Genomic DNA, 24,701 nt, shown 5'->3' on the forward strand with positions numbered 1-24,701 from the left:
CAAATGAGGGAGAGGACACACAGGATTTTAGTGATGCAGATGAGCAGGCCACTGAGGGTGAAGATGACGTGGAGTACCAATTGGAAGAAACAGACACAACTGATCAGTCTGAAGAGGAGGTCACTGGTGCTGAAGCTGCTCTTGCTGAATCATTCCAATCCAAACATGGCAACATACGTTGGAGCACAGTTCCTCCTGATGTGCATGGAAGGACAGTTGCTGCAAACATCATCAAAATGACCCCAGGGGTCACGAGGTTTGCTGTGACAAGAGTAAGTGACATCAAGACGTGCTTTGATCTTTTTTTGCCATTGTCACTAAAAAAAGTCATAATTGCTATGACAAACCTTGAAGGGAAGAAAGTCTATGGCAACACGTGGAAAGACATTGATGAGACGTTCCTGGATGCCTACATTGGTGTTCTCCTCCTTGCTGGAGTTTACAGATCCAGCAATGAGGCAACTGAGAGTCTCTGGGATATATTAACGGGCAGAAATATTGTCCGGGCAACAATATCTCTTCAGACCTTTCACATGATCTCAAGAGTCCTCAGATTTGACAATCGAGACACCAGAGCAAAATCTGACAAGCTTGCTCCCATCAGGGATGTTTGGGAGAGATGGGTGAAACTCCTTCCACTGATGTTCAACCCAGGGCCAGAGGTGACAGTGGATGAACGTTTTCTCCCTTTCCGAGGAAAATGCCCATTCCGGCAATACATGCCCAGCAAGCCAGGCAAATATGGCATAAAAATCTGGGCAGCCTGTGATGCTAAAACAAGCTATGCGCGGAACCTACAAATTTACACAGGCAAATCTGCAAGCGGCATCCCTGAAAAAAAACAAGGAAAACGTGTAGTCCTCGATTTGACTACTGGACTGCAGGGTCACAACATCACTTGTGACAATTTTTTTACCAGCTATGACCTTGGACAAGAACTTCTCAGGCGGAAACTCACCATGGTGGGCACAGTAAGAAAAAAATAAACCTGAGCTGCCCGCTGAAATTTTGCTGGTGAAGGACAGGGCTCCACTTTCCTCCAAATTTGTTTTCACAGATACCACCACTGTTGTTTCATATTGTCCAAAAAAAACACGGAATGTGATACTGATGTCCACTCTTCACAAAGATGCTGCTGTGTCATCAGGAAGAGACAAAAAGCCCATCATCATCCTGGACTACAACAAAAACAAAGGAGGAGTGGACAATCTGGACAAGCTGACTGCCACCTACACTTGCCAGCGAATGGCCAGGAGATGGCCAATGGTTGTGTTTTACAACATCCTCAATGTGTCTGCATACAATGCATTTGTGTTGTGGACCCATATTCACCAAGGGTGGAATTCAACCCAAAACACCAAGCGGAGAATGTTTCTTGAGGAGCTCGGGAATTCCCTTGTTCAGCCGCACATTGAGCAACGGGAACGGGTGCCCCGAGACCCAGCTGCTGCAGACTTGGTCAGACAGCTTCAGCGGTCACCATGCATGCCATCCACATCCACAGCAACCAGAAGAACATCAGCATCACCTTCCCCCTCAGCAGCCAGTCCTGCCTCAAGCACTCCATCCACAGCCACAATGCCAGTGAGACCACCTTGCTCAAAAAGAAAGAGGTGTCAGGTCTGCCCTAGAAGTATGGGCAGGAAAACCTACATAGTGTGCTTCACCTGCAAGAAATACATCTGCAAAGAACACACTAAAAGTATCACTTTTTGCAACACATGCATCTAAACACACACAGGCACGCGCACGCACACACACACACACACACACACACACACACACACACACACACACACACACACACACACACACACACACGCACACACACACACCTCCATACACACGCACTCACACACACACACACACACACACACACACTCACACACACACACACACACACACACACACACACACACACACACACACACACACACGCACGCGCGCGCACGCACACAAAAGAAGCACTGAGCAAGAAGTTAATAGATACATGAACTCGCCACTCAACACCTAGCGGAGTGGTGCTGTGCGAATGGGCCTCCAACACTGATGCCCTGCTGTTGTACGGCCTGCCAGACCCAGAGTCCACAAATGTGGATGCAGCCTATGAGGCTACTGCCAGGTTCTTTTGCATGCGGCAAAGAAGACCATCCCACATGGGTATAACAGGAACTACATCCCAGGCTGGGATGAGGAGTGTAGCCGCCTCCTGAGTGAACACCTGAGAGCCAGCTCCAGAGAAGAGGTGGACGCAACGGCAGCAGCACTGCTTGAAAAGCTGGACGCCACCCGCAAGGCGAGATGGACAGAAGTCGTTGAATCAATCGACTTCACCCATTCCAGCCGCAAGGCGTGGCAGACCTGAAGGAATGGGGTCGAAATACCAAAAGTCCTGCCTAGCTACAAAAACAGATATGCTCAAACCTCATTGAATAAAGCAAGTAAAGCAGACAAGTATATTCACATATTAAATAAATAAAAGAAACATTATATTGTAACATTATTTAATCATATAATTATACCTACACACCAAATCAATAAAGAAGACATAACTTGACATTTTTGATAAGTGGTAATGAGAAAGGTTTTTATAACTTTATGATCTGATATATATTTTGTGGGCACTTTGAAATAACAAATGTTTTTTGATATATTGCCTGAATAGCTTAATGACCCTTAAGAAACTTTAATGCATGCCTGATGATTTTCTAAATCACGGACACTGCCAAAGTCGTCTAGAAATGTTCAGTACTTGATTGTATCTTATGTGTTGACTAGTGCTAGACGCCAGTTTTTGATTACTACTGAACGTTCTGGACAGAGGGAAATATTTTGCCTAACAAAGAAAAGATATGGTTGAAAGCATGATTAAACTAAGAATATGATGACGTAAGCAAGTACATGGAGATCAAAAGAACAAACAAACAAAAACATGGTAAGTGGTGAGTACAAACTTTGCATAGTCAGGGAACATTAATAAATACGTAGATGATGTCACAGCCAAAAGCTCACATAATTCCGTACAAAATGACAAAATTGAATACAGCGCTGGGCCTTTCAAGAGCGGAAAGTCTCCATTCAGAAAAGGCAACGTTCAAGGTTCTTTGGTCAGCTTATATTCAGTTGCACATGCCAGTGTGGGCCGAGTTTGATGGGTGATGAGTCTTTGGGGCGGGGCAAGTTCGCAGGAGAGTCTGATTCCATGGGAGTGGGTGCTGGTTATGGGCGATTCGATGTGTGGGGGCTCTTTTCCTTTCCATCTTTCAGCCTTGACGATCATCTTTGGCTGGGCTGTCTCCCTCTGGCACCTGCTGGTTTTATCTCCAAGTGAGCTTCCTGTAAACATTCTCCTCCATTCTTGCACATACACTGTTCCACCTCATCCAGTCATCATTCTTTCAATTTTGTCATTTTGTACGGAATTATGTAAGCTTTTGGCTGTGACATCATCTACGTATTTATTAATGTTCCCTGACTATGCAAAGTTTGTACTCACCACTTACCATGTTTTTGTTTGTTTGTTCTTTTGATCTCCATGTACTTGCTTACGTCATCATATTCTTAGTTTAATCATGCTTTCAACCATATCTTTTCTTTGTTAGGCAAAATATTTCCCTCTGTCCAGAACGTTCAGTAGTAATCAAAAACTGGCGTCTAGCATTAGTCAACATATAAGATACAATCAAGTACTGAACATTTTTAGACGACGTTGGCAGTGTCCGTGATTTAGAAAATCATCAGGCATGCATTAAACAGTTCCTTAAGGGTCATTAAGCTATTCAGGCAATATATCAAAAAACATTTGTTATTTCAAAGTGCTCACAAAATATATATCAGATCATAAAGTTATAAAAACCTTTCTCATTACCACTTATCAAAAATGTCTAGTTATGTCTTCTTTATTGATTTGGTGTGTAGGTATAATTATATGCTTAAAATGTTTCTTTTATTTATTTAATATGTGAATATACTTGTCTGCTTATGTCCTTTATTCAATGAGGTTTGAGCATATCTGTTTTTGTCGCTAGGCAGGACTTTTTGTATTTTGACCCCATTCCTTCACTAGTGAAGGAATGGGGTCGAATGTTAGAAGCGAGGCTTGGAAATCTCTACTGGCCAAAATAATGGAGAGTGTGGCAGAGTTGAAGATGTTGCAGGACATGCAGATGGTTGGTGTGACAGGACAGAAAGATATGGAAATGATTGCATATGTTATCCACCTGTTCCTGATTCGTTTCTAGTCTGTATGTTATTGTTCCAATTTTTTACATTTAATACACTCCCACCTATTTGATCTTATCTTGTAAAGGTCTACAATTTATTATAAGCTATTTTAAAACTCTCCACACTCTCCATTTCACGATGTTGTCTCCCATTCCTTCAGACCACAACCAACTTTCAGGCAGAAATACATCAGCCCACAGATGCCCAGCCACTGCAGATGCAATCGCCTCCCAACTCCTGAAGAATGGCCGCTTCCCGGATGCAGACAAAGACTTTGCACGACTGATATCGCGTGAGGTGTCTTGTATCTCAAGAGCGGCCAACGTCGATTCCAGTCTCTCGGGAGCCTTTACAGCAGAGGAACTCAGTGAGGCCATAAGCAAGCCCAAGCCGGGCAAATCCCCGGGCTGTGACAACATCCACCCGGAGTTCGTCATCCACCAGGGCCCAACAACATCTACATGGCTTCGTGCTTTCTTCACATCATGCTACCGGAGGTTAAAGCTCCCGAAGATCTGGCGCAGGGCCTCTGTGATAGCTCTGCTGAAGCCAAATAAAGATGCGGAGGACCCCAAGTCATACAGGCCCATCTCACTGAGTGTCCCATTTAAGATCTTGGAAAGAATGATATACAGCCGCATAGAGCCAGTGGTGGACTCACAGGTCCCACGGGAACAAGCTGGTTTCCGTCAAGGAAGGTCAACAGCAGACCAGGTTACCCTATACTCCCAAGACATCGAGAACAGCTTCCAGGATAAGGAGAAAGCTGGAGTGGTATACCTGGACCTAACTGCTGCATATGACACCGTGTGGCACCGGGGACTCCACCTTAAGCTGCTGAGGATGATACTGGACCGGCACATGGTGCAGTTCATCATGGAGACGCTTTCCAACCGCAGCTTTACTCTCCAAACCAGCAGTGGGCAGTGCAGTAGGCTCCGAAGTCTGAGGAGCGGGGTACCGCAAGGGTCAGTTCTCTCACCAATGCTATTTAACATCTATATATACGACCTACCGGACACAGCATCCAGAAAGTATGGCTATGCAGACGACCTTGCCATCATGCTGAGCCGACCAACATGGAAGGCGACGGAAGACGGTCTGAATGAAGACGTGTGCACCATGGTAGCATACCTTCGAAAGTGGGGTCTCCAGCTCAGCGTTGGAAAGACTGTTGCTGCGTCATATCATCTCAGCACCAGGGAAGCAAGGAGAGAACTTATAGTGAGCATTTAGGGCAAACGCCTAGAGGTTCAACAAGCCCCGAAGTACCTTGGCGTGCGTCTGGATCGGACCCTATCCTTCAAACAACACCTTGAAGAACTGAAGGCAAAGGTGACATCCAGGGTTGCACTGATCCACCGCCTTGCGGAAACAATGATGGGAGCCTCTGCTAAGACCTTCCGGATATCAACTCAAGCGCTGGTCTTCTCTGCACCAGAGTACTGTGCCCCAGTTTGGAACAGAAGCACCCATGCCATAAAAGTAGATGTGGCAATTAACCTCCGAACTATAACAGGATGCCTGAAGCCCACCCCTGTGTCCCTCTTGCCTGTCCTTGGGGGAATAGCGCTGGCCAACCTTCGTCGAGAGGCTGCCACCCTCGTTCTAGCCAGGAAGGCAAAAAATAACTGGCACATCCTGCACAGTACCACAACTCCAGCTCCATCAAGCAGACTCAAGGCGCGCCACCCCTACAACATGGTAGCACAAGAGATGCTCAATTCCATCCCTAAGGACATCTCCAGAGATGCTTGGCTGGCAGCAGCTTGGAAGCAGGAGTGGGAGCCAGCTGGTCCCTCCCTCATGCACCGTTACATCTGGGAACTAGGAGACGGCGCCATTGGAGGAGATGGACTACCTCGCCAGCAGTGGACCACACTGAACCATTTCAGAACTGGTGTTGGGCGCTTCAACACATCTATGCAGCAGTGGGGACTGGCGGGCAGTGCGGCATGCGAGTGCGGTGACCCCGAGCAGACAGCCGACCACATCATCAACACCTGCCCCCTATATAGACCACCCTCGGAGGCCGGCCTCTTTGACCTGTTTTAGATAACTTCACATGTGTAACAAATATTCACCATCAAGTTTCCACGGTCGTTTCGTCCCACCGCGCTAATAAACTTTTGAGAGGTGATGTCAGGCCTAGAGAACACAATCTTACTCGCATCCCGTTTAAAAATCCTTCGATAGATACGCACCCTGATCAACCGATTACACTTAAACTCGGTTTTATGAATATTAGATCGCTTCATACGAAAGCAGTTCTCGTTAATGAGCTTATCACGGAACATAATCTAAACGTTTTTGGTCTTTGCGAGAGCTGGTTAAAACCTAATGAACTGCTGCCGCTTAACGAGGCCTCGCCTCCAAATTTTGTGAGCTTGCATGTGCCGCATCCTCGAAAAAAGGGTGGGGGTGTCGCCCTCATCTCAAATTCTCAGCTTAGATTTAGGCCTCGTTCAATTAACGTATTTAAAACATTTGAAGTTCTCATTGTACGATCCACCGCTTTACCGTCATTTTATCTTGCTGTTATTTACCGTCCACCCGGGGCTTACTCTGGCTTCCTGATCACCTGGCTGGGGAGGGGGTTAGGTGGCGCAAAAGCTGATAGCGGTTAGCTGGATTCTCGGGGACCAATTCAAGATGGGGAAACTGCAGCTCAACCTCCTTGAAGACACTGCCAGGACAATCGAGGGCACCTCCGACATCCATTTTTTTTATTGATTTTCATATTATGTATTACTTGTGCCCTCTCTGCATCCATTACAACCTGGTGATCCTGAAAGGGGGATCCTTCCATCTGTGGTCCCTTCTCAAGGTTTCTCATTTTCCCCTGGTAGGGTTTTTTTGAGTTTTTCCTTGCCCTTTTGGGAGCTTAAGATCAGGGGATGCTTTGAGAATAATTGTCAATTTTTGGCTATGTGAAGCCCTTTGAGACTCTTTGTGATTTAGGGCTATACAAATAAACTTGACTTGACTTGACTTGACCTGGGACCAGAGATGCTGGCATGGCTCCACGACACCAAGTTGGACCTCTGACGTTACATGAAAGAGAGAGTACAAGTGAGTGCTACTTGGTATTTTTTATTGTCAATCGTGACAGATTAGATACAGTAATTTCTATTTTGCCAGAGGTCATTATTGAAAATTTGGTTTTATTAATGTAAGAAGTACTTCCTGTTATTTTTAAGAAGGAATCTACTTAGATCCAATTCTACCTGTGAAAAATGTGCATATGAGTAGTACTTCAATAGTTTTGTTTTGAAAATTATGTGTTGTACGAGGCGAAGCTTGACCCAAGATGGAGACGCGGGTCCTCTTTGCCATGGGCTCAGCACCCAGAGGGGTGGACTAAGATAGTACACTGGCCCTCTGGTCTTCATCTGCAGAATCTGGCTCCAGGAAATGTGACAAACAAGGTCAGGATATGCCAACTACGTATAGAAACACAAATTGGGCTCCGGAACCAGTCTGGATTTTGCTGACTGTTTTGCTTCTAATAGCCCATCCTTTTTAGCAATACATTTAATAATGCCTGTACTTGAAAGTGCTATATAAATAATTGTTGAATTACATGTGTGCCTTTACATTTTTAGGATTTGTAGCTGTAAAGGCTATGTTGATTTTTGGTCAAAATCTATATATTGATTATACCTTATGGTGGCTTCTTTCGGCTTTTCCCCTCCCTTATAATAAGGCAAAATAAATTATTAAAACTACTATATAGGCCAAAGCTTGTTTTATGCTTTTGTTCATCAATTTGACACTCTTCAATAAAAAGTGTCAATATTATCAATATCACATATAAATCTTCAAATTACAAGATACTGATAATCTGTTGACATTTCTATAAAGATGATTTGATGTTGGTCTGAAAGCGGCTGATTCGGAAACATGCAAGATCATAGGAGGGCACTTCTCCCAGGATTAGCTCGCACAGCAGCTTGCCAATGACAGGCCCAAACTTGAAGCCATGACCTGGAGAAGAAAATACACTGGAATGAACAAAATAGATCAGAGTACACTATTTAATACATTTATAAAGTCAAATATAATCCCTCAGCAAGTGCTGTACCAAAAAGACAAAAGTCATTGTTGACAGTGGTACAGTATGACATTGCATTACAGTTTACGTCATATTTTGGTTACCTCATTTAAAGAGAAGGAAAAATCTTCTTTTTGGATGGTTTTAGATTGTCCAAAAATGGATAGTATTGTGCAAAAACTGCAATGCTGTTTTGAATGGCATTTCACCAATGTCCCCAGCAACTTCTCCCACGACTTTCTGTATACCCCGTAATAAAATCTGTAATGAATGTTTTAAATGAGTTTTCACTTTGCAGGCGAACCCAGCAAACAGGCTTGTTATTTGATCCACATGCCATTAATTGGAAACATGGAGTTGTACAGACCAGTCGATTTGTTTACTACTTCTCAATGATGATGAGCTTGTGTCAACAAGTCACTAATCATGTTTTTGGCTTGAGGAAGAGGCAGAGTGGCTTGCACAAATAATCACGATTCATGGTCAGGCATGTGAATTCAGTGTTGTTATTTTTCAGCTCCACTGCAGCTTTAGAATATACAGCCAGCCACCCATTCATTTTCACAAAATGGATTGTTTCTTTTCTTTCTTTCTCATGCAGACATTTTAGGGAGCCGATGCTTAATCAATCAATAGGCTGATGTCATTAACATTATTCCTAAAATTAAGAAATAATCAGAGATGATTATTAAATGTACTTTATCATGACTTTGAGATATTTTCACTTATTTCTTTTAAATTTGACTTGGTTTGGTTTTCAGACAGATGGTCCAGGAGTGTAACAATCCCAAAATAAACTTGTTCAAAACCAGATCAAAATGATTTATGGGTGGTTCTCAGAAAGTGTGGTCCAACTTGATGGTCAAATGCTGATTTAATTCAAGAGCCATTAATTTCCACTTCCTAATTGACCACTTCCTCTTCGTGACATGAGACAACACACCCATGTAATTGACAGATTGCTCTACCCTTAAAATATATTAGCAGTTGTCACCAATAAAGCAGTAGAATGTGAACGCAACACAATCCTGTATACCGTATTTGCCGGTGTATTGGTCGACCTTTTTCGATCCAAAATCGACCGAAAAAAATCGACCTCGACTTATACACCGAGTCATAAAATTTAACTTCGTATTCATCGCTTCAAAAGTGATGGTAACCAAGGCCGTTTCTCATGCATCTCATTGTGCGTTGGCACTTAGAAAATTTGAACCGGGCGGCGTGCGCGAGTGCGCGGCCCGCTGGAAGTCGAATGAGGCTCCGCGATTTCATCCGCGGTGCCTATAAAGTGCCGATCCGCTCGGCGGGAGCTATTTTCGGCCACTTGGCGCGTGCGCACGGCCTCCCGGATGTGCCGGGCGGCGTGCGCGAGCTCGGCGGCCGCTGGAAGTCGAATGAGGCTCCGCGATCTCCTCCGCGGTGCTTATAAACAGCCGATCCGCTCGGCGGGAGCTATTTTCGGCCACTTGGCGCGTGCGCACGGCCTCCCGGATGTGCCGGGCGGCGTGCGCAAGCTCGCCGGCCGCTGGAAGTCGAATGAGGCTCCGCGATCTCCTCCCGGTGCTTATAAAGAGCCGATCCGCTCGGCGGGAGCTATTTCCGGCCACTTGGCGCGTGCGCACGGCCTCCCGGTGGTGCCAGGCGGCGTGCGCGAGTGCGCTGGCCGCTGGAAGTCGAATGAGGCTCCGCGATCTCCTCCGCGGTGCTTATAAAGTGCCGATCCGCTCGGCTTGGAGCTATTTCCGGCCTCCCGGTGGTGCCGGGCGGCGTGCGCGAGCTCGCCGGCCGCTGGAAGTCGAATGAGGCTCCGCGATCTCCTCCGCGGTGCTTATAAACAGCCGATCCGCTCGGCTGGAGCTATTTCCGGCCACTGCGCATGCGCACAGCCTCCCGGAATTTGAACACATTTCGTCAATAAATTTTGCATATTTCTGATTGAATTTTGAAGTTTAATATAATGCAACAATTGAGTTCGACTTATACAAAGGATATATCATAAAATCGTAAATTTCCCTCGAATTTTAGGGGGTCGACTTATACACCGAGTCGACTTATACACCGGCAAATACGGTAATCGAAACCCACAGTGTCCATAATTGATGAAACAATGCCATTAAAAAAAATCCAAAGGATGAACAACAGCTGTAGGTTAATGTGTAACGGCTTAAGTTGAACCTGAAATTCAAACAGTTAAACGCAAAATACAATTTTAAACACATTACTTTTTTTCATTCTATGAAGACCAATTAGGCTACTTTGTTCCATTGCTGTAATTTTCATTTCATGTTATGCATTGCACCTGAGTTGTACCTGAGAATCCTGCACCGATTACAATATTGCCATATGCTGGGTGGCGGTCCAACACAAAATGACGGTCAGGTGTTTTCTGGTAAAATAAAATATGAAAAATTAGCACAAAAAAAATTACAAAAATTGTATTGTAGAGTTTAATTTAATTATAATAATAATAATAATAATAATAATAATAATAATAATACAGAAATTGTATTGTATAGTTTAATTTGCTTTAAGCATTAACCATTGTGATTCCATAACTTTCGCAACTGATTCAAATAATTACATCAGAATATTTAGTTTATATTTTCCAAGGTTTCCAGGTGGAGGGGCAAAAGACAAGAACTGAAACAATTATTTTGAGCTTTGTCCATGTCTATGACTATATTTATGTATATGCAGTCATTATTGAAATTATCTATTTCAATATTATGTTCATATGGTATATTATTTTATATTTATATTATTCAATATAAATTTATAATATAAATTATTATTCAATATATATTAGCAATATTATGCAGTCAACATTGAAATTTCATAATTTAATGGCATTTTTTACTTTTTTTCCTCCTTCCTTTTTATTCATGGGAAAGTCACAGACAACAATAAAGTAACAACGCTGTTAGAGGTAACTACAAATTTTATTTTTGTCTTAAATTGGATAGGGGGTGGGATTAAATAAATTTTACCGTAATTTCCGGTGTATAAACCGTGACTTTTTTCCAAAATTTTGAACCCTGCGGTTTATAGTCAGGTGCGGCTTATATAAGATCTTTTTCGTGATTTTTGTGATGACTTGATCACTTTTACTCTTAACACTATTATATACAGTAAAAGCTACAAAACAAACTGACAAATAACTCCTTTTCAAATCAGACGAGTAAAAACTGGTCAAATATTTTTAAAAAAAGATATTATTAAAAGTGAAGACATTTTGCAATTCTAGTAATGACACACGAATTTGATGCACAATTTGTCTTCGTGGGCCACATAGAATGATGTGGCGGGCCGTATCTGGCCCCCGGGCCTTGAGTTTGACACCTGTGCTCTAAACCCTTTCTCTTACTCTGCCATGTGACTCAGAGATTACACAAAGCAGTGGCGCTGTTTGGACCATCTGCATTGTATTAAAACCCAATCAATCAGCATTTAAATTTAATTCTTCTGACATTTTGCTCACCAAAAACGAGTTGTAATGAATGTGAACTTTTAATGCATTTTATTCAGAAGGTTACTTTGAACCCTGAGGCGTACGTATGGATTTTTACGGCCTCCGGCCTCCAGGGGGCGCTCTAGCAGGAAGCAAGAGCGAGACAGGCGAAGAAGAGATAATGCGCCGAAGAAGACGTGCTAGTTTGTTTACAGCATTTCGCGCATCACGCAGAACGCGATCAAGACGGACATTACTGAAAGGAAGCTTTTATACACAAACCGTCATTATGAGGGACAAAAGAAATGCATATGATGCCGCTTTTAAGCTAAAGGCAGTCGATGTTGATGACATTGTGTTGCGGCACCCTTTTCTTTATTTCGTGGACCCTCATCATGGAAAATGCTAGAAGAAATGGATAAAAGCGACGACGAAAGAGATACTGAGAAAGTGTGTGGCGAAGGATATCTAACGCTATTCCAATCGGAAATTGAGGAGGAAGACTTCGACGGTTTCAGTGCACAGGAGGAAGATGAAGACGATGAAGCTCTTTTTTTACTATTACTTTAACCAGCCCTGTTAGTGCTGTGCTACCGTGTTGCTGCTGTGTTACCGCCGCTTCACAGGCAGTGTTTGGAAAGAAATGTTAAGGTATGTTATTAAAACTTTAAAAAAGCTTTCTGTGTCCAGTATTTCTTTGTTAATAACTCACGTGCACACTTCCGTGTTCCTGCGGTATTACTGCTGCGTCACAGGCAGTGTTTGGAAAGAAATGTTAAGGTATGTTATTAAAACTTTAAAAAAGCTTTCTGTGTCCAGTATTTCTTTGTTAATAACTCGCGTGCACACTTCCGTGTTGCTGCGGTACTACTGCTGCGTCACAGGCAATGTTTAGAAAGACATGTTATTCAAACTTCAAAAAGGCTTTCTGTGTACTGTCTTTCTTTGTAAAAAAAACTCGTGTGCACGTGCGGCTTATAGTCCGGTGCGGCTTATGTAAGAAAAAAACTAAAATATCCCCAAATTTTAGCTGGTGCGGCTTATACACCGGAAATTACGGTACTTCTTCCCACTTCTTTTCAAACAGGTAGACTCTGCCCATTTTGTGCAGTAGATTGTGTTCTGTTTATACCTAGTATTTATACAAAGTCATCATTTAAAGACTTTCACCTCGTTTTTGCTTTTTATTTTTGTCTTCATTTGATTAGTGATGTATAGTTTACATGTTTGAAACAAATAAAATTCATTCATTCAATATATTGGAACTCAAATATTGGCAGTATTCCGGTTTTAAAGACAATTAAACGTGGGCAAAAACCCAAATAAGACACCAGGGTTACCCTGTTTCTAACCCAAATATTTTGACATGTAAACTGTGATCGGGTTAAGAGGCTTGGTTGGTGTTCTGGGCATTCTCTTACGATAGTTTTTACGCAAGGAACACAGGAAGTACTTGTATGCCTGTCACCCTCACCTAACTTGAATACATCAAAGTCAAAGTCTGCTTTATTGTCAATTTCTTCACATGTCAGGACATACAAAGAGATCGAAATTGCGTTTCCTACTATCCCACGGTGGAGACAAGACATATTACATCCAATTGGTCCACAGACAGGAAAATTCTGTAGCCATCCCTGCTCCGCCGTCTGCTGACAGATGTTGCAACCCGGTGCCGTGCACGTCGCTTACAGTACTGTTAGATTATAGCAATTCATGTGCTGAAAACCTCCCTCGTTCGGATGCGGAGCTTTCACCTCCGCGGCCTGGGTTCGATTCCCAGTCAGGGAACCAGATGCAGCCATAAAATTATGTATTCTTCATGTCTTTAAATGTGGTAATGTTGCTGTTAGAATAGGCCTCTTTCATGTGATTAGAGAAGTAGCTTGATCTATGCCATTTGCTGTGACCCTTCTCTTGCTTTCACTGGCTTCCATTTCTCTATGAAACTCTGCACACACATATGAGTTGATCTCAGTTAAGACTCCAAGGTCATACATTATCTCACAGGCTAGGTAGTCACAGGCTAGGCAGTCACCCCCTTGCAGGAGGGCGGCCAAGAGTACCGTATTTTCCGCACTATAAGGCGCACTTAAAAACTTAAAATTTACTCAAAAAAACCACAGTGTGCCTTATAATCCAGAACGCTTCATCATCAGTTGATGAATTTGTTGAGCCATAGTGGTTGTACACAGCGCTCCGCCAAAATGTTTCAGTACGTATTAGTACGACTAGTAAATTACAGGTTTGCATCGCTTTCAGCATTACGGCAACTATAGTCAGGGGCATCACCGAACTAAGCTACTACTGATCGCATGACATTTAAAAAAACAACAGAATCACTTGATTGACATACATGTAAGCCTATCGGGAGGCAGTCACAGTGAACCACTCACCGCAGCAAGCCCAGCATCAAAGCTAAGACGCTAATCAACGCATTACGCATCAACGCACGCACTCGCTTTTTTCTTTTAAACTAAAGAAAGTTTATGACCGACAAAATGAGTGGGGTTGCTGGACCAAGTAAGAAGCCAAACCGAATCACTTTAATCCCATCGCTTGATTGACATACGAGTAAGCCTATCGGGAGGCAATCACAGTGAACTGCAGCAAGTTTGGAACCCCCCACCGCGCCACATAGACACCTAAGCTAAGAAGATGATCAACACATTACGCATCAACGCACGCTTCTTTCTTTTAAACTAAAGAAAGTTTATGACCAGCAAAAATGAGTGGGGTTGCTGGACCAAGTAAGAAGCCAAACCGAATCACTTTCATACGGAAATGAAGCTGGACTTTACCTCATTGACTGGGTTGACATTCCCTTTAGCACAGCTCCATCTAGTGGATGCAGAACGCAACCCTAGTCAACCCCAGTTTGATGCAGTAGCTTCTATTCTATACGCCTTTTAATACGGTGCGCCCTATAGATGAAATCATTTCTAAAATAAAAAATTCAATGGAGGTGTACCTTACAATCCAGTGCGCCTTATAGTGCAGAAAATACGGTAGTACAAGAATAGACCTTGGAAGTGGGGGTTACATCTTCTTCCGCAATCTTGCAGAGAAGGCTCCACAGCTGTGTCTCAGTCTTTCGGGCATACATTAAATAGAACGGAGAAGGCATCTGCCTGGTAATTACTATTAGCATAGCGAGCATTAACGATAAAGAACTGGAAAACATTATCGTAACATTGTTCCACCGTCACTCAATGTGTGCGTACTCCAGCGGCCAGGGATACAGATATTTTCAGAGGAAAGTACATTGACACAACACCATCACAAAGTCTTGCTACAGAATTCAACAACAAAATGGCATTGTAAAAGTTCAGCCTATTTTTCCTCTAAGTCCTTATTTTCAACGGTTGAAAAAGTGGATGTATCCACATCGACCAATATTAAGGACTTATGGAATAATGGAAAATTAAATGACTCATGCTGATTTCATTTCTTTATAACACAAACGCTTTCCCTTTGAACTGGACAGTTTAGTACCCAAGTGTTTTGTAAACCCATCCGATTGTATTGAATTACTCAAACAAAGAATTGAAAAAAAAAAGGCTCCTGACCGTGTACATGCAGCTCTCAATCACAGCGGGCTCAGGGATCAGGCCTGGAAAACTGCGAGCAATGTAGCGCCGGAGGATGTCAATATCAGCTCCCTCTGTCTTCTTGTCCCTTTGATCCGGGTCAGTCTCACTGCCATCATGATAACAAATCTGTAACCACATAAAACAGTACATTCTATGATGTCTATATACCAGTTGTGATTGTGGTTATCAAAATGCAGTGGTTATACAGAACAGCAATTTACACCCACTGCCCAAAAATTGGAACAGCAAGGTCAAATTGTTTGTTTTTGTTGTATACTGAGGACATCAGACTGGCCGCTTTTATTTCAAGGTATTTACCAGAGGTGAGCATTCCATCAGTCACTGACGAGCACCCGTTTTGCTAGCGAATTAAGAAGAATAAAAGAAGAATAAGAATAGGGATGCACAATAATTATTATAATTTGTATCGTCCCAATACTGAAAAATAGGCCAATAGTTAGGCCGATAGTCACCGGTCAAATACTCTTCGACTTTAAAAATAATATTTATTATAAATATTGGAAGTTGGAATAAAGCCTTTCATAGGCGAACGGTCCCATTCGTTGCGGCCCGACAGCCATGGTACTGCCTCGTGGGCGGCCTGCTTGGACGCAGGATAGTGTTGATTAACAATGTATTTTCTTTTTTAACTGTACTTTTATTTACCTTAGTTGTTGGATACTAAAATCATGAGTACTTAATTGACATTGCATTACGGTAAATATTGACTTCTTTGCACTGCAGGTTGATTAACCTATATTACAAATAAAACCAGCGGAACTTGCGTATATCGTTGTCGGGTAGGTGATGGAGGCGTAAAGAAAAGCAGGGCGGCCGAGTTGAATTTTGTTTAAGCTAATCGCTAACAGTGATGATGAGTTGTTCAGAAAATGAATGGATGGACAGCAAACGCTTTTGTCAATACAAGGCCTGATCCAATTGAGGCACATTCAATACAATACAACACAACACTATAAAAGTATTAGGGCTACCAAAATTGTATTTATTATTTCAACATTTGGGCAGTATCATTAAATGTTTAACATCCCAACCACAAATACCGTGAAAACATGCAGAATGGAGAAATGAAGCCTAGTGATTTTATTATAAATTGTAACATAAGTGCAGATGGACCACTGATTGTAGCAATGTGCTTTTACCCCCATCATTTTTTTTTTTGTATGTCAACTTTTATATATATTGTTAGAAAGCCCACGTTGATTATATGTGAGTAGTTTTTCTGCGCTAGTTGGAATTGTCCCACTATATTTGAATGCACCAAACATCTGCTGCCAACAGCGAGTCACAATTTTATGGCCAGGCTGCGGCAGGCCACACAAAATAATAATTTCAGTACTTCTGGTTTATTTATTATCTGAGGCTGAAAATATTTATTTTGAAAAGTGGCTGAATTCGCACTGTTACATCCGTCTCTGACTCTTGATGCATGGTCAAGTTGTCTGATGTAACACTAATATTAAATCCACAAGCTAGTAAAATAAACAAATGCACAAGGCTATTCACTATGTTTACATACAGTCTATATAAAGTTTAAGGACAACATTCTGGTCTCTGAAACATTTACAATAGCCTGTTTACATACCTGAATGAGCAAGCTACTCGCACAATTGAATACCTTGATTGAAACGGTGACACAAACTAACGTCATGACACGAATAGATAATTTCCGGTTGTTACCTCTACCTATAATAAAACACATTATAGTCATGTCACTTACCACGGGAATAAAGCAGTCGGTTTTTCCCTCGGTCCTAAAGTGTGCTTTTTTTTCCTGTGTCCCTGAGCTGCAGCATTACTTGTGTATTTCCAGCCAGTTGTTCAATGTTTTTTTTCCACCATGCACCCATCCATTCATCCATCCAAATCCTTCCATCCATCATCTCCTGCTTATCCAGGGTCGGGTCACAGAGGCAGCAGCTTCAACAGGGAAAACTAAACTTCGATCTCCCAGCCACTGTCCTAGCTCTTCTGGAGAGATCCCAAGGCGTTCCCTAGGCCAGCCAAGAGACATAGTCCCTCCAGCATGTCATGGGTCGTCTAGCCAGTGGGACATGCCCGGAACACCTCAACAGGGAGGCATTCGGGAGGCACCCTAATCAGATACCCAAGCCACCTCAATTGGCACCTCTCAAAGAAGAGGCACAGTGAGTCAAATAACGCCTAATTCAGACCTGGTGCGAAACAGGTCTGGTGCAATCTTCTCTGGAACACCGCAAGGAATAGAACGCATCGGAGTCGACGACTCAATTCACTGGTTGCGGTGTGTCAGCGAAACGTCACTGCCGTTCGCAAGCCTTCTAGTTCTTCTGGACGCATGCATAATGAAGCTGATGAAATTACACCACTCGCACAAGAAATCTGGTGTATGGGGTGGATCCAGTATATTTAAAAATAAAACCGTTCTGCAAACTCTTTTTTTTTTTTTAATTTGTGAAAACATCAACCTGCAGACCTTCCATTTTAGCTAACTACATAGCTTGGCATGAGTTGGACATTTAAAAGGCAAAAAAATGAGCTCAAAATAAATTAAACATGACAAAATAACACTATATATAAACACAAAACCTATTTACCCATGGTAGAAGAGCCACAGTCTAGAAATAATGTCCCAAAAGTGTATCAATGTGAATGAAAGGATGGCTATTGTTTACAAATGGCTCTCTTTTACACAGTTGTTATTGTGGGAGCTCAACTCTTTAGTGTAAACCCTTCGAGATCTTGTGGTCTCTTGGGCGGAAATTTACGGATACGCAACGCAACTGGTCGCCACCGGTGTGAATTGTGGTCAGGTCTTGCGCGGAAAAACCGCACTGCAGCCGGTGTAAATTAGGCGTAAGAATCCCTACGCATCCCCTTCCTGGATGCCCGAGTTTCTCACCCTATCTCAAAGAGAGAGCCCGGACATCTACGGAGGAAACTCATTTCGGCCACTTGTATCTGGGATCTTGTTTTTTTGATCACAACCCACAGCTTGTAACCATAGGTGAGGGCAGGAACATAGATCGATTGGTAAATCAAGAACTTTGCCTTTTGGCTGAGCTCCTCCTTCACAAACACAGACCAATACAGAGTCCAGATCATAGCAGATGTTTTTTTGCCCACTCTCTCTCCAGAGGTACCGGTATCTAGGAGATATGGTCATTTGTCATTTGTGCTGTTTAAAATTCACAAAATGATACTGATGGGGTGCTTATTGCAACACAATACATTTTATTTGACTTGGCCTGGGGAACATACTTCACCAAAGTCTGATACATACTTTGTTAGTTTTGCATGCTGAGACATACAGTACCTTCATCAGGCCAGGGTATTCATTGGAAGGCAGGCCGTAAATATCCTCTTTAGCCTCCTCTCCTTCAGTCAGTATGAAGCAGGGAAACCATTTCTTCACATGGTATGACTCAGGAATCTTCTCTTTCCAGTAGCACACATTGATTCTCACCACCTACAGTAACACAAACGGGACTAAAGTCACTGATATTACATCATTCTGACGACATGGTAAAATGGTTTTGCAATGTTTAGCAAATATTTGCTGCCATTTTCGTTGGATATTAATGAAAACTTGTATTTATTTAATAAATGAGATGTCTAACTCTGGGTCCAGGCCCATGTAAGATGGGCAGTTGATTTAATAAAGAAAATGTTTTTGTCAAAACATTTTGTTTGTTTGGTTTTGCATTGTAATTGTTTATTTCCTTTTGCTGATCCGAACAACCAATGATTTATAAAGGAAAATCTTGAAAATGATCAGAACTGCCCAAATTTTTGCATATAACTGTATCTGTATATCTAGATCAGGGGTGGGTAATTCCAGTCCTCGAGGGCTGGTGTCCTGCATGTTTTCTATGTCACCCTATTGCAACACACCTGATTCAAATGGTCAGATAATTAGCAAGGTCTGCAGAAGCTGGATAACAATCCTGATCATGTGAATCAGATTGTTGCAGCAGGGAGACCTATAAAACATGCAGGACACCGTGAGGACCGGAATTGACCATCCCTGATCTAGATTGATCGGTTTTGTCGACACAGTAAATTGTTTTTGCAATGTTTAACAAATATTTGTGAGGCACTGCAGTTTTCAGTGGATATTGTTGAAAAAATGTATTTATTTAATAAATGCGATGTCTAACTTTGGGCCCAGGGCCAAGTATATATCTATATCTAAATTGATCGATTGATCAATTTATCAAGAGTATGCCTTAACATGCCCTACTGTTGCGTCACACGTGGGACGCCAGAATGTGACGTCATTATTATTGATCAGCAACAAACCCATAACAGTGGTGTTTATTTTCATCTATTATTTCTCTATTTCATCAATTATTTCTCACTGCTTCAACCGGGAGGTGGGTAAATGCAACGTTCGTAAATGCTGGATGGTGGAACTACTTCAGATAAGAATGACTACAAATACAAGTAAATACTTTCTACACAATAACAATAACAAAGTGTCGTCTGGTAACGACTGAAAAACATTATGCATTAGATTAATTGTCAGTGGAAAAGTGCACATTTTGGAGTAACAGGTTAGTACTACATTACTGGCATCACTGCCTATTATAATCTGGGGTTAAAATGTGGCTTTTAGTTTGTTATAACATCCATCCCATCCATTCTCTGTACTGCTTTGTCCCCAGGGGGTCATGGGCGTGCTGGAGCCTATCCCAGCGGTCATTGGGCAGTAGGCGGGGGACACCCTGAACCGGTTGCCAGCCAATCGCAGGGCACACAGAGACAAACAACCGTCCACACTCGCACTCACACCTAGGGGCAATTTGGAATGCTCAATCGGCCTACCAAGCATGTTTTTGGGATGTGGGAGGAAACCGGAGTGCCCAGAGAAAACCCACGCGGGCATGGGGAGAACATGCAAACTCTACACAGGGAAGGTCGGAGGTAGAATCGAACCGGCACCCTCCTAACTGTGAGGCGGACGTGCTAACCAATGTTCCACTGAGCTGCCTTGTTATCACATGAAAATACTAATAATTACCTCTAAAGGAAGATGTAGGTCAACATTGGCCAGCAATTTACTAGTCCAAGGTCCAGCGGTAATCACAAGTCCCTTGGCTTGATAAACACCCTCAGATGTCGACACCGTCACAGTCGGGCCAGGCTTGATGTCTGTTACCTTTTCTTGGTCTTTAATTACACCACCCAACTTCTGAAACTGCTCCTGGTAAACAGAAACAAAATAATTTACACCTACTGTATAATTTGTAGGCCGTTAGTAAAATTTTTTGTGGTTCATTTCTGGACAGAGTTTAAACTATCATTTGCACTCGTGCTGTACCTGTGCAACCTTCAGTGCTCGATCTGCATATAACACTCCAGCAGTGGTGTCCACTAAAGCACCATCCCCATCAGCCAAGATGACATTAGGAATGTGCTGATTGAAATTGTCAGGGGTAAGCACCACCATAGAAATCTTGTTCTTCTCCAGGGTGCTCTTAAAGTCAAGGTAGCGCCGACTGTTCTCTGGTCCCATGACCAGAAGTCCTGTTTGTCTGTAAGGGGAAGGTGGGTTGCAGATTGATAAGAGACAAATCAGGATGTAACATTTCCAAATTGATTAAAAAAACAAAAAAAAACCAACCAAAAAAAAAGATATTTTTAATAAATAACCCCCCACCATAAAAATTGTTCAACAATGCTTATTTTCATTTTACATGAAAAATGGGAGGAATGGGGAGAAAACTCCAGTACAAACCATGAAGAATCTGAAACACAAAAAATATGCATATCCATCTACAAATACGCATATCCACAGGTCCCGGACTGTGAATATACAGGGGTAGACTACAGTTTTTAGTTGCAATATCATCAATCACCACTAGATGGCAGACAAAGCACAGAGTTGGCGAAATATTTTTTTTAGGATTTAGAATGATTTGTAGGACAAATGTATACGTATATTCACATTAGCCTCAATAATGTTGATTTCTCTAAGGGAGATCATTTTTTGTGAAAAAAATTTACGAAAGAGTTCTTATTACATACAGTCACATCGAATGCAAAATGAACGGCGGCGTGACGTGCCTCGCACGAGTTTGATCGCGCCACATTTATCAGAGACGATGCGGGGCACTACTTGTTTTAATAAGGAGGAAAGAACCAATTTCTTTACACTTTCTTCCAAAACAAAAACAGACAACATAAGAATAAAATAGGTTTATTTATTCTTGTTCTCCCACAAGTCTTGCAAATTACAGGACCATCAGGAAGCATACAGGTTCTCGTGAATTTCACAGCCTTCTTGGTGTGGCGTAAGTAACTTGTAGCAGTACTAGGGTAATGAGCTTTCCATTTCCCCAGTTTCTTTGGAAAGTGGAACAATGGTTAGCATTCGGGATTCACAGTACGAAGACTCAGAGAATTCTCAAGTCAGGTAGAAAACAATCAGTTTTTTACTGAGGATGAAGCAGGTGATCTTTTTGGCTGCCTGTCACATACAGACAGACAGACAAATCTACTCACTATATTATCCCTGGAATTTATTTTTATTGATGACAACAGCAAAACAGCATATAACAACAAACTGACTCACAGACGCACAGACACAGCAACTACAAGCACGCCTGACTATATTAAAATAATTAAATAATCCATGTCGTGTTTATTCAATTTTAGCACTGTCAATTTTGTGTAGACTAGTCTACAGTATTTCTAATATAACGCAATGATTTGTATACTGCAGAATTGGCACCTTTTCAATCAGACATCAAGGCTACGCAGATGAGGCCATTTTCTGCAGAAAAAAAAATTCATGAAACAACACATTTCTTTTCCCCTGCTGTCTATCCATCTGTCTATTCCACTTCCATAAGGCCTTCACAGAGCGCTTCCACTTGTCACGGTCAGCTGCTGTAGTCCTCGCTTCAGACCATGACTTCCATCCTGCTTCTTTCCTTTCTTTCTCAACAGTACGCCTCCAGGTGGTCTTCGGTCTTCCTTTCCTTCTTTTTCATTCTGGTGCCCAGGTCATGGCTGTGTTGCAGTCGATGTTGTGGTCCTGCCGGTCCAATCATTTTCCATCTATGCATCCTAACTTCTTCACTCAGTGGCTCCATTTCAGCTCTTTCTAGTAGGTCTTTAGTGCTGATGTGGTCTTACCAATGTATGCGGAGTATTCTTTGTAGGCATCGGTTTATGGAACACATTGATTGCCTTGCTGTCCCCTTTATTCATTTTCCACGTTTCACATCCATACAGCAGTACTGGCACTACTAGCGTCTTATAAAGCTTTAGCTTGGTTCTTTTTGAGATGTCATTGGAGCTCCAGGTCTTTTTGAGTTTGATAAATGCACCTCTTGCTTTTGACAGCCTATTCTTCAGATCTTTCACACCGCCTCCCTCTTTACATACTATTGCTCCCAAGTAAGTGAACTGGTCGACATCTTCAATATCTTGCTCATTGATCTTGATTCGTTCCTGTTTTTTTGCATTTATCCTCATTGTTTTTGTCTTTTGTGTATTGATCTTGAGTCCTCCTCCCTTGGCTTCTGCATTCATTAGGGTTGTTTTATTCTGCATATGATGTTTTCTAGAGGAGAGTAATGCTACATCATCTGCAAAGTCCAAATCATCAAGTTTTGATATCAGCTTCCATCTAATTCCATTTTCTCCCTCTTGAACTGTTCTTCTCATAATTCAGTCTATCACAATTGAAAACAAGAACCCTGACATATTGCATCCTTGCTTTACGCCGGTTTTGATGTTGAACCCCTCACATAATTCCCGTTGGTCTTCTACCGCACACTGGAAGTCTTCATAAAATAGTCTGACCATTCTCACAATCTTCTCCGGAATCCCATACTTCTTCATGATGATCCACAGGCTTTCGTGATGTACAGAGTCAAAGGCTTTTTTCAAAGTCTACGAAGTTTAGTATAGGGTTGCTCATTTACCTGTTCAATTATGTTTCTCAATATGAAGACTTGCTCTGTTGTTGCCCTACTTGTCCTGTGACCTGCTTGTTCCTTTCTCAGCCTCCAATCAATTCCAGTTTTATTCGATCTACTATAATCCTGCCCAGTATCTTTCCCACTATGGTTATGCCTCCTGAGTTTTTTGCATTCTTTGAGATTACCCTTCTTCACTAGTTTGATGATTAGTCCTCTCTTCCACTTTGTTGGGATCTTCTCATGTTTCCATGTTTTCTGTAACAGTTGGTGTACCTTCATTGCTGAAAACTCTACATCTGCTTTTAATAATTCGGCTGTGATGGAGTCCATTTCTGCTGCCTTGCCATTCTGCATTCTTTTTATTGCTTCTTTGACTTCACTTAGTGTTGGTTCATTTACCGTGATCTCTTCAATTCTGTTGCTGAATTCACATTCGTCTTCTTCAGTTATTGGGTTTTCCGGCTATGTTCTATTTAACACTTCTTTGAAGTGTTCCGTCCATCTCATCTTAATTGCATCCCTTCCACTAATGAGGTTACCATCCTTGTCTAGTACTGCTGTGCTCTGCCTGGGTCTCTCGTTGCACAGTGTCTTTGTTAGTCCATAAAGTGTCTTCATGTGTTGTTTTCTTGCAGCAGCTTCAGCTTCACTTGCAATGTCCTCCATCCATTTCCTTTTGTCTGCTTTTATACTTCTCTTCACCTCTTTGTTCTTCTCTGCATACTTCTCTTTTAGCTGCTTCTTCATTCTTTCGGAATGTGTTCCTGGATCTTCTTATTTATTTCTTCTCTTTGCTCTACAAGGCTCCATGATTCCTCACTAATCCATGGCTTCTTTTTCCGTGGTGTACCCAATACTACCTCCGCTACTTCTGTGTATGCCCTCTCCATTACTTGGAAGTCACACTCTACCTCTTCATCTCCTGCTCTTCCTCGCTCTTCCTCTTCCAGTACTTGGTACCTGTTTCTTAGATGGATAGTGAAGGTCTTTAACATGTTTTCGTTCTTCAGTTTTGCAATGTCATTCTTGATTCTGATGTTTTTCCTTTCTTTTTGTCGTCTCTTCAATCTTAGCTTGATTGTTGTACATACAAGATAGTGGTCACTTCCAATGTCTGCAGACCTGTGTACTCTTGTATCATTAACTGAGTTCCTAAATCGTTTATTGATTAGTGTGTGATCAATCTGATTCCCATCTGGAGATTCCCACGTTGCTTTGTGTATGTCTTTATGTGGAAACAGCGTACCTGTTATGACCAGTTCGTTCATGTCACACATTTCACACAGCCTTTCTCCGTTGTTATTCAGCCTTCCAAGTCTGTGCTTGTCCATGACCCTGTCGTAATCTTGGTGTCCATCTCCTACTTTGGCATTCATGTCTCCTGTTACAATCAACATCTATCAACTACCTCGTACATCTTGCAGCCTCGTGTAGAATTCGTCCTTTTCTTGCTC

At 42.3% G+C, this 24,701-nt stretch overlaps 1 protein-coding gene and 1 pseudogene across 2 annotated transcripts in view; one reads left to right on the forward strand and one right to left on the reverse strand.

Annotated features, from left to right (window-relative positions):
• Window positions 1-494: 494 nt before the first annotated feature.
• LOC148394754 (uncharacterized) lies at window positions 495-6,279 on the forward strand (annotated as a pseudogene).
• A 1,022-nt stretch (window positions 6,280-7,301) lies between these two features.
• The window catches only part of pipox (pipecolic acid oxidase), a 41,946-nt gene continuing 24,546 nt past the window's right edge, over window positions 7,302-24,701 (reverse strand). Inside the window, exons 3-8 of one of the 2 annotated variants that reach the window (XM_088380458.1) lie at window positions 20,637-20,850; window positions 20,337-20,519; window positions 18,630-18,782; window positions 15,293-15,442; window positions 10,589-10,664; window positions 7,302-8,211 (exon numbers count right to left, since the gene is read on the reverse strand). In XM_088380458.1, coding sequence (XP_088236584.1) covers window positions 8,081-8,211; window positions 10,589-10,664; window positions 15,293-15,442; window positions 18,630-18,782; window positions 20,337-20,519; window positions 20,637-20,850 — 907 coding nt within the window. In that variant the 3' untranslated portion in view covers window positions 7,302-8,080. The remainder of the gene's footprint in view (window positions 8,212-10,588; window positions 10,665-15,292; window positions 15,443-18,629; window positions 18,783-20,336; window positions 20,520-20,636; window positions 20,851-24,701) is intronic. The other variant, XM_088380459.1, reaches the window with a different exon arrangement.

Source organism: Syngnathus floridae, chromosome 7 (genome assembly GCF_059516105.1).
Source record: "Syngnathus floridae isolate MCC-2025c chromosome 7, RoL_Sflo_1.0, whole genome shotgun sequence".
Lineage (NCBI taxonomy): Eukaryota > Metazoa > Chordata > Actinopteri > Syngnathiformes > Syngnathidae > Syngnathus > Syngnathus floridae.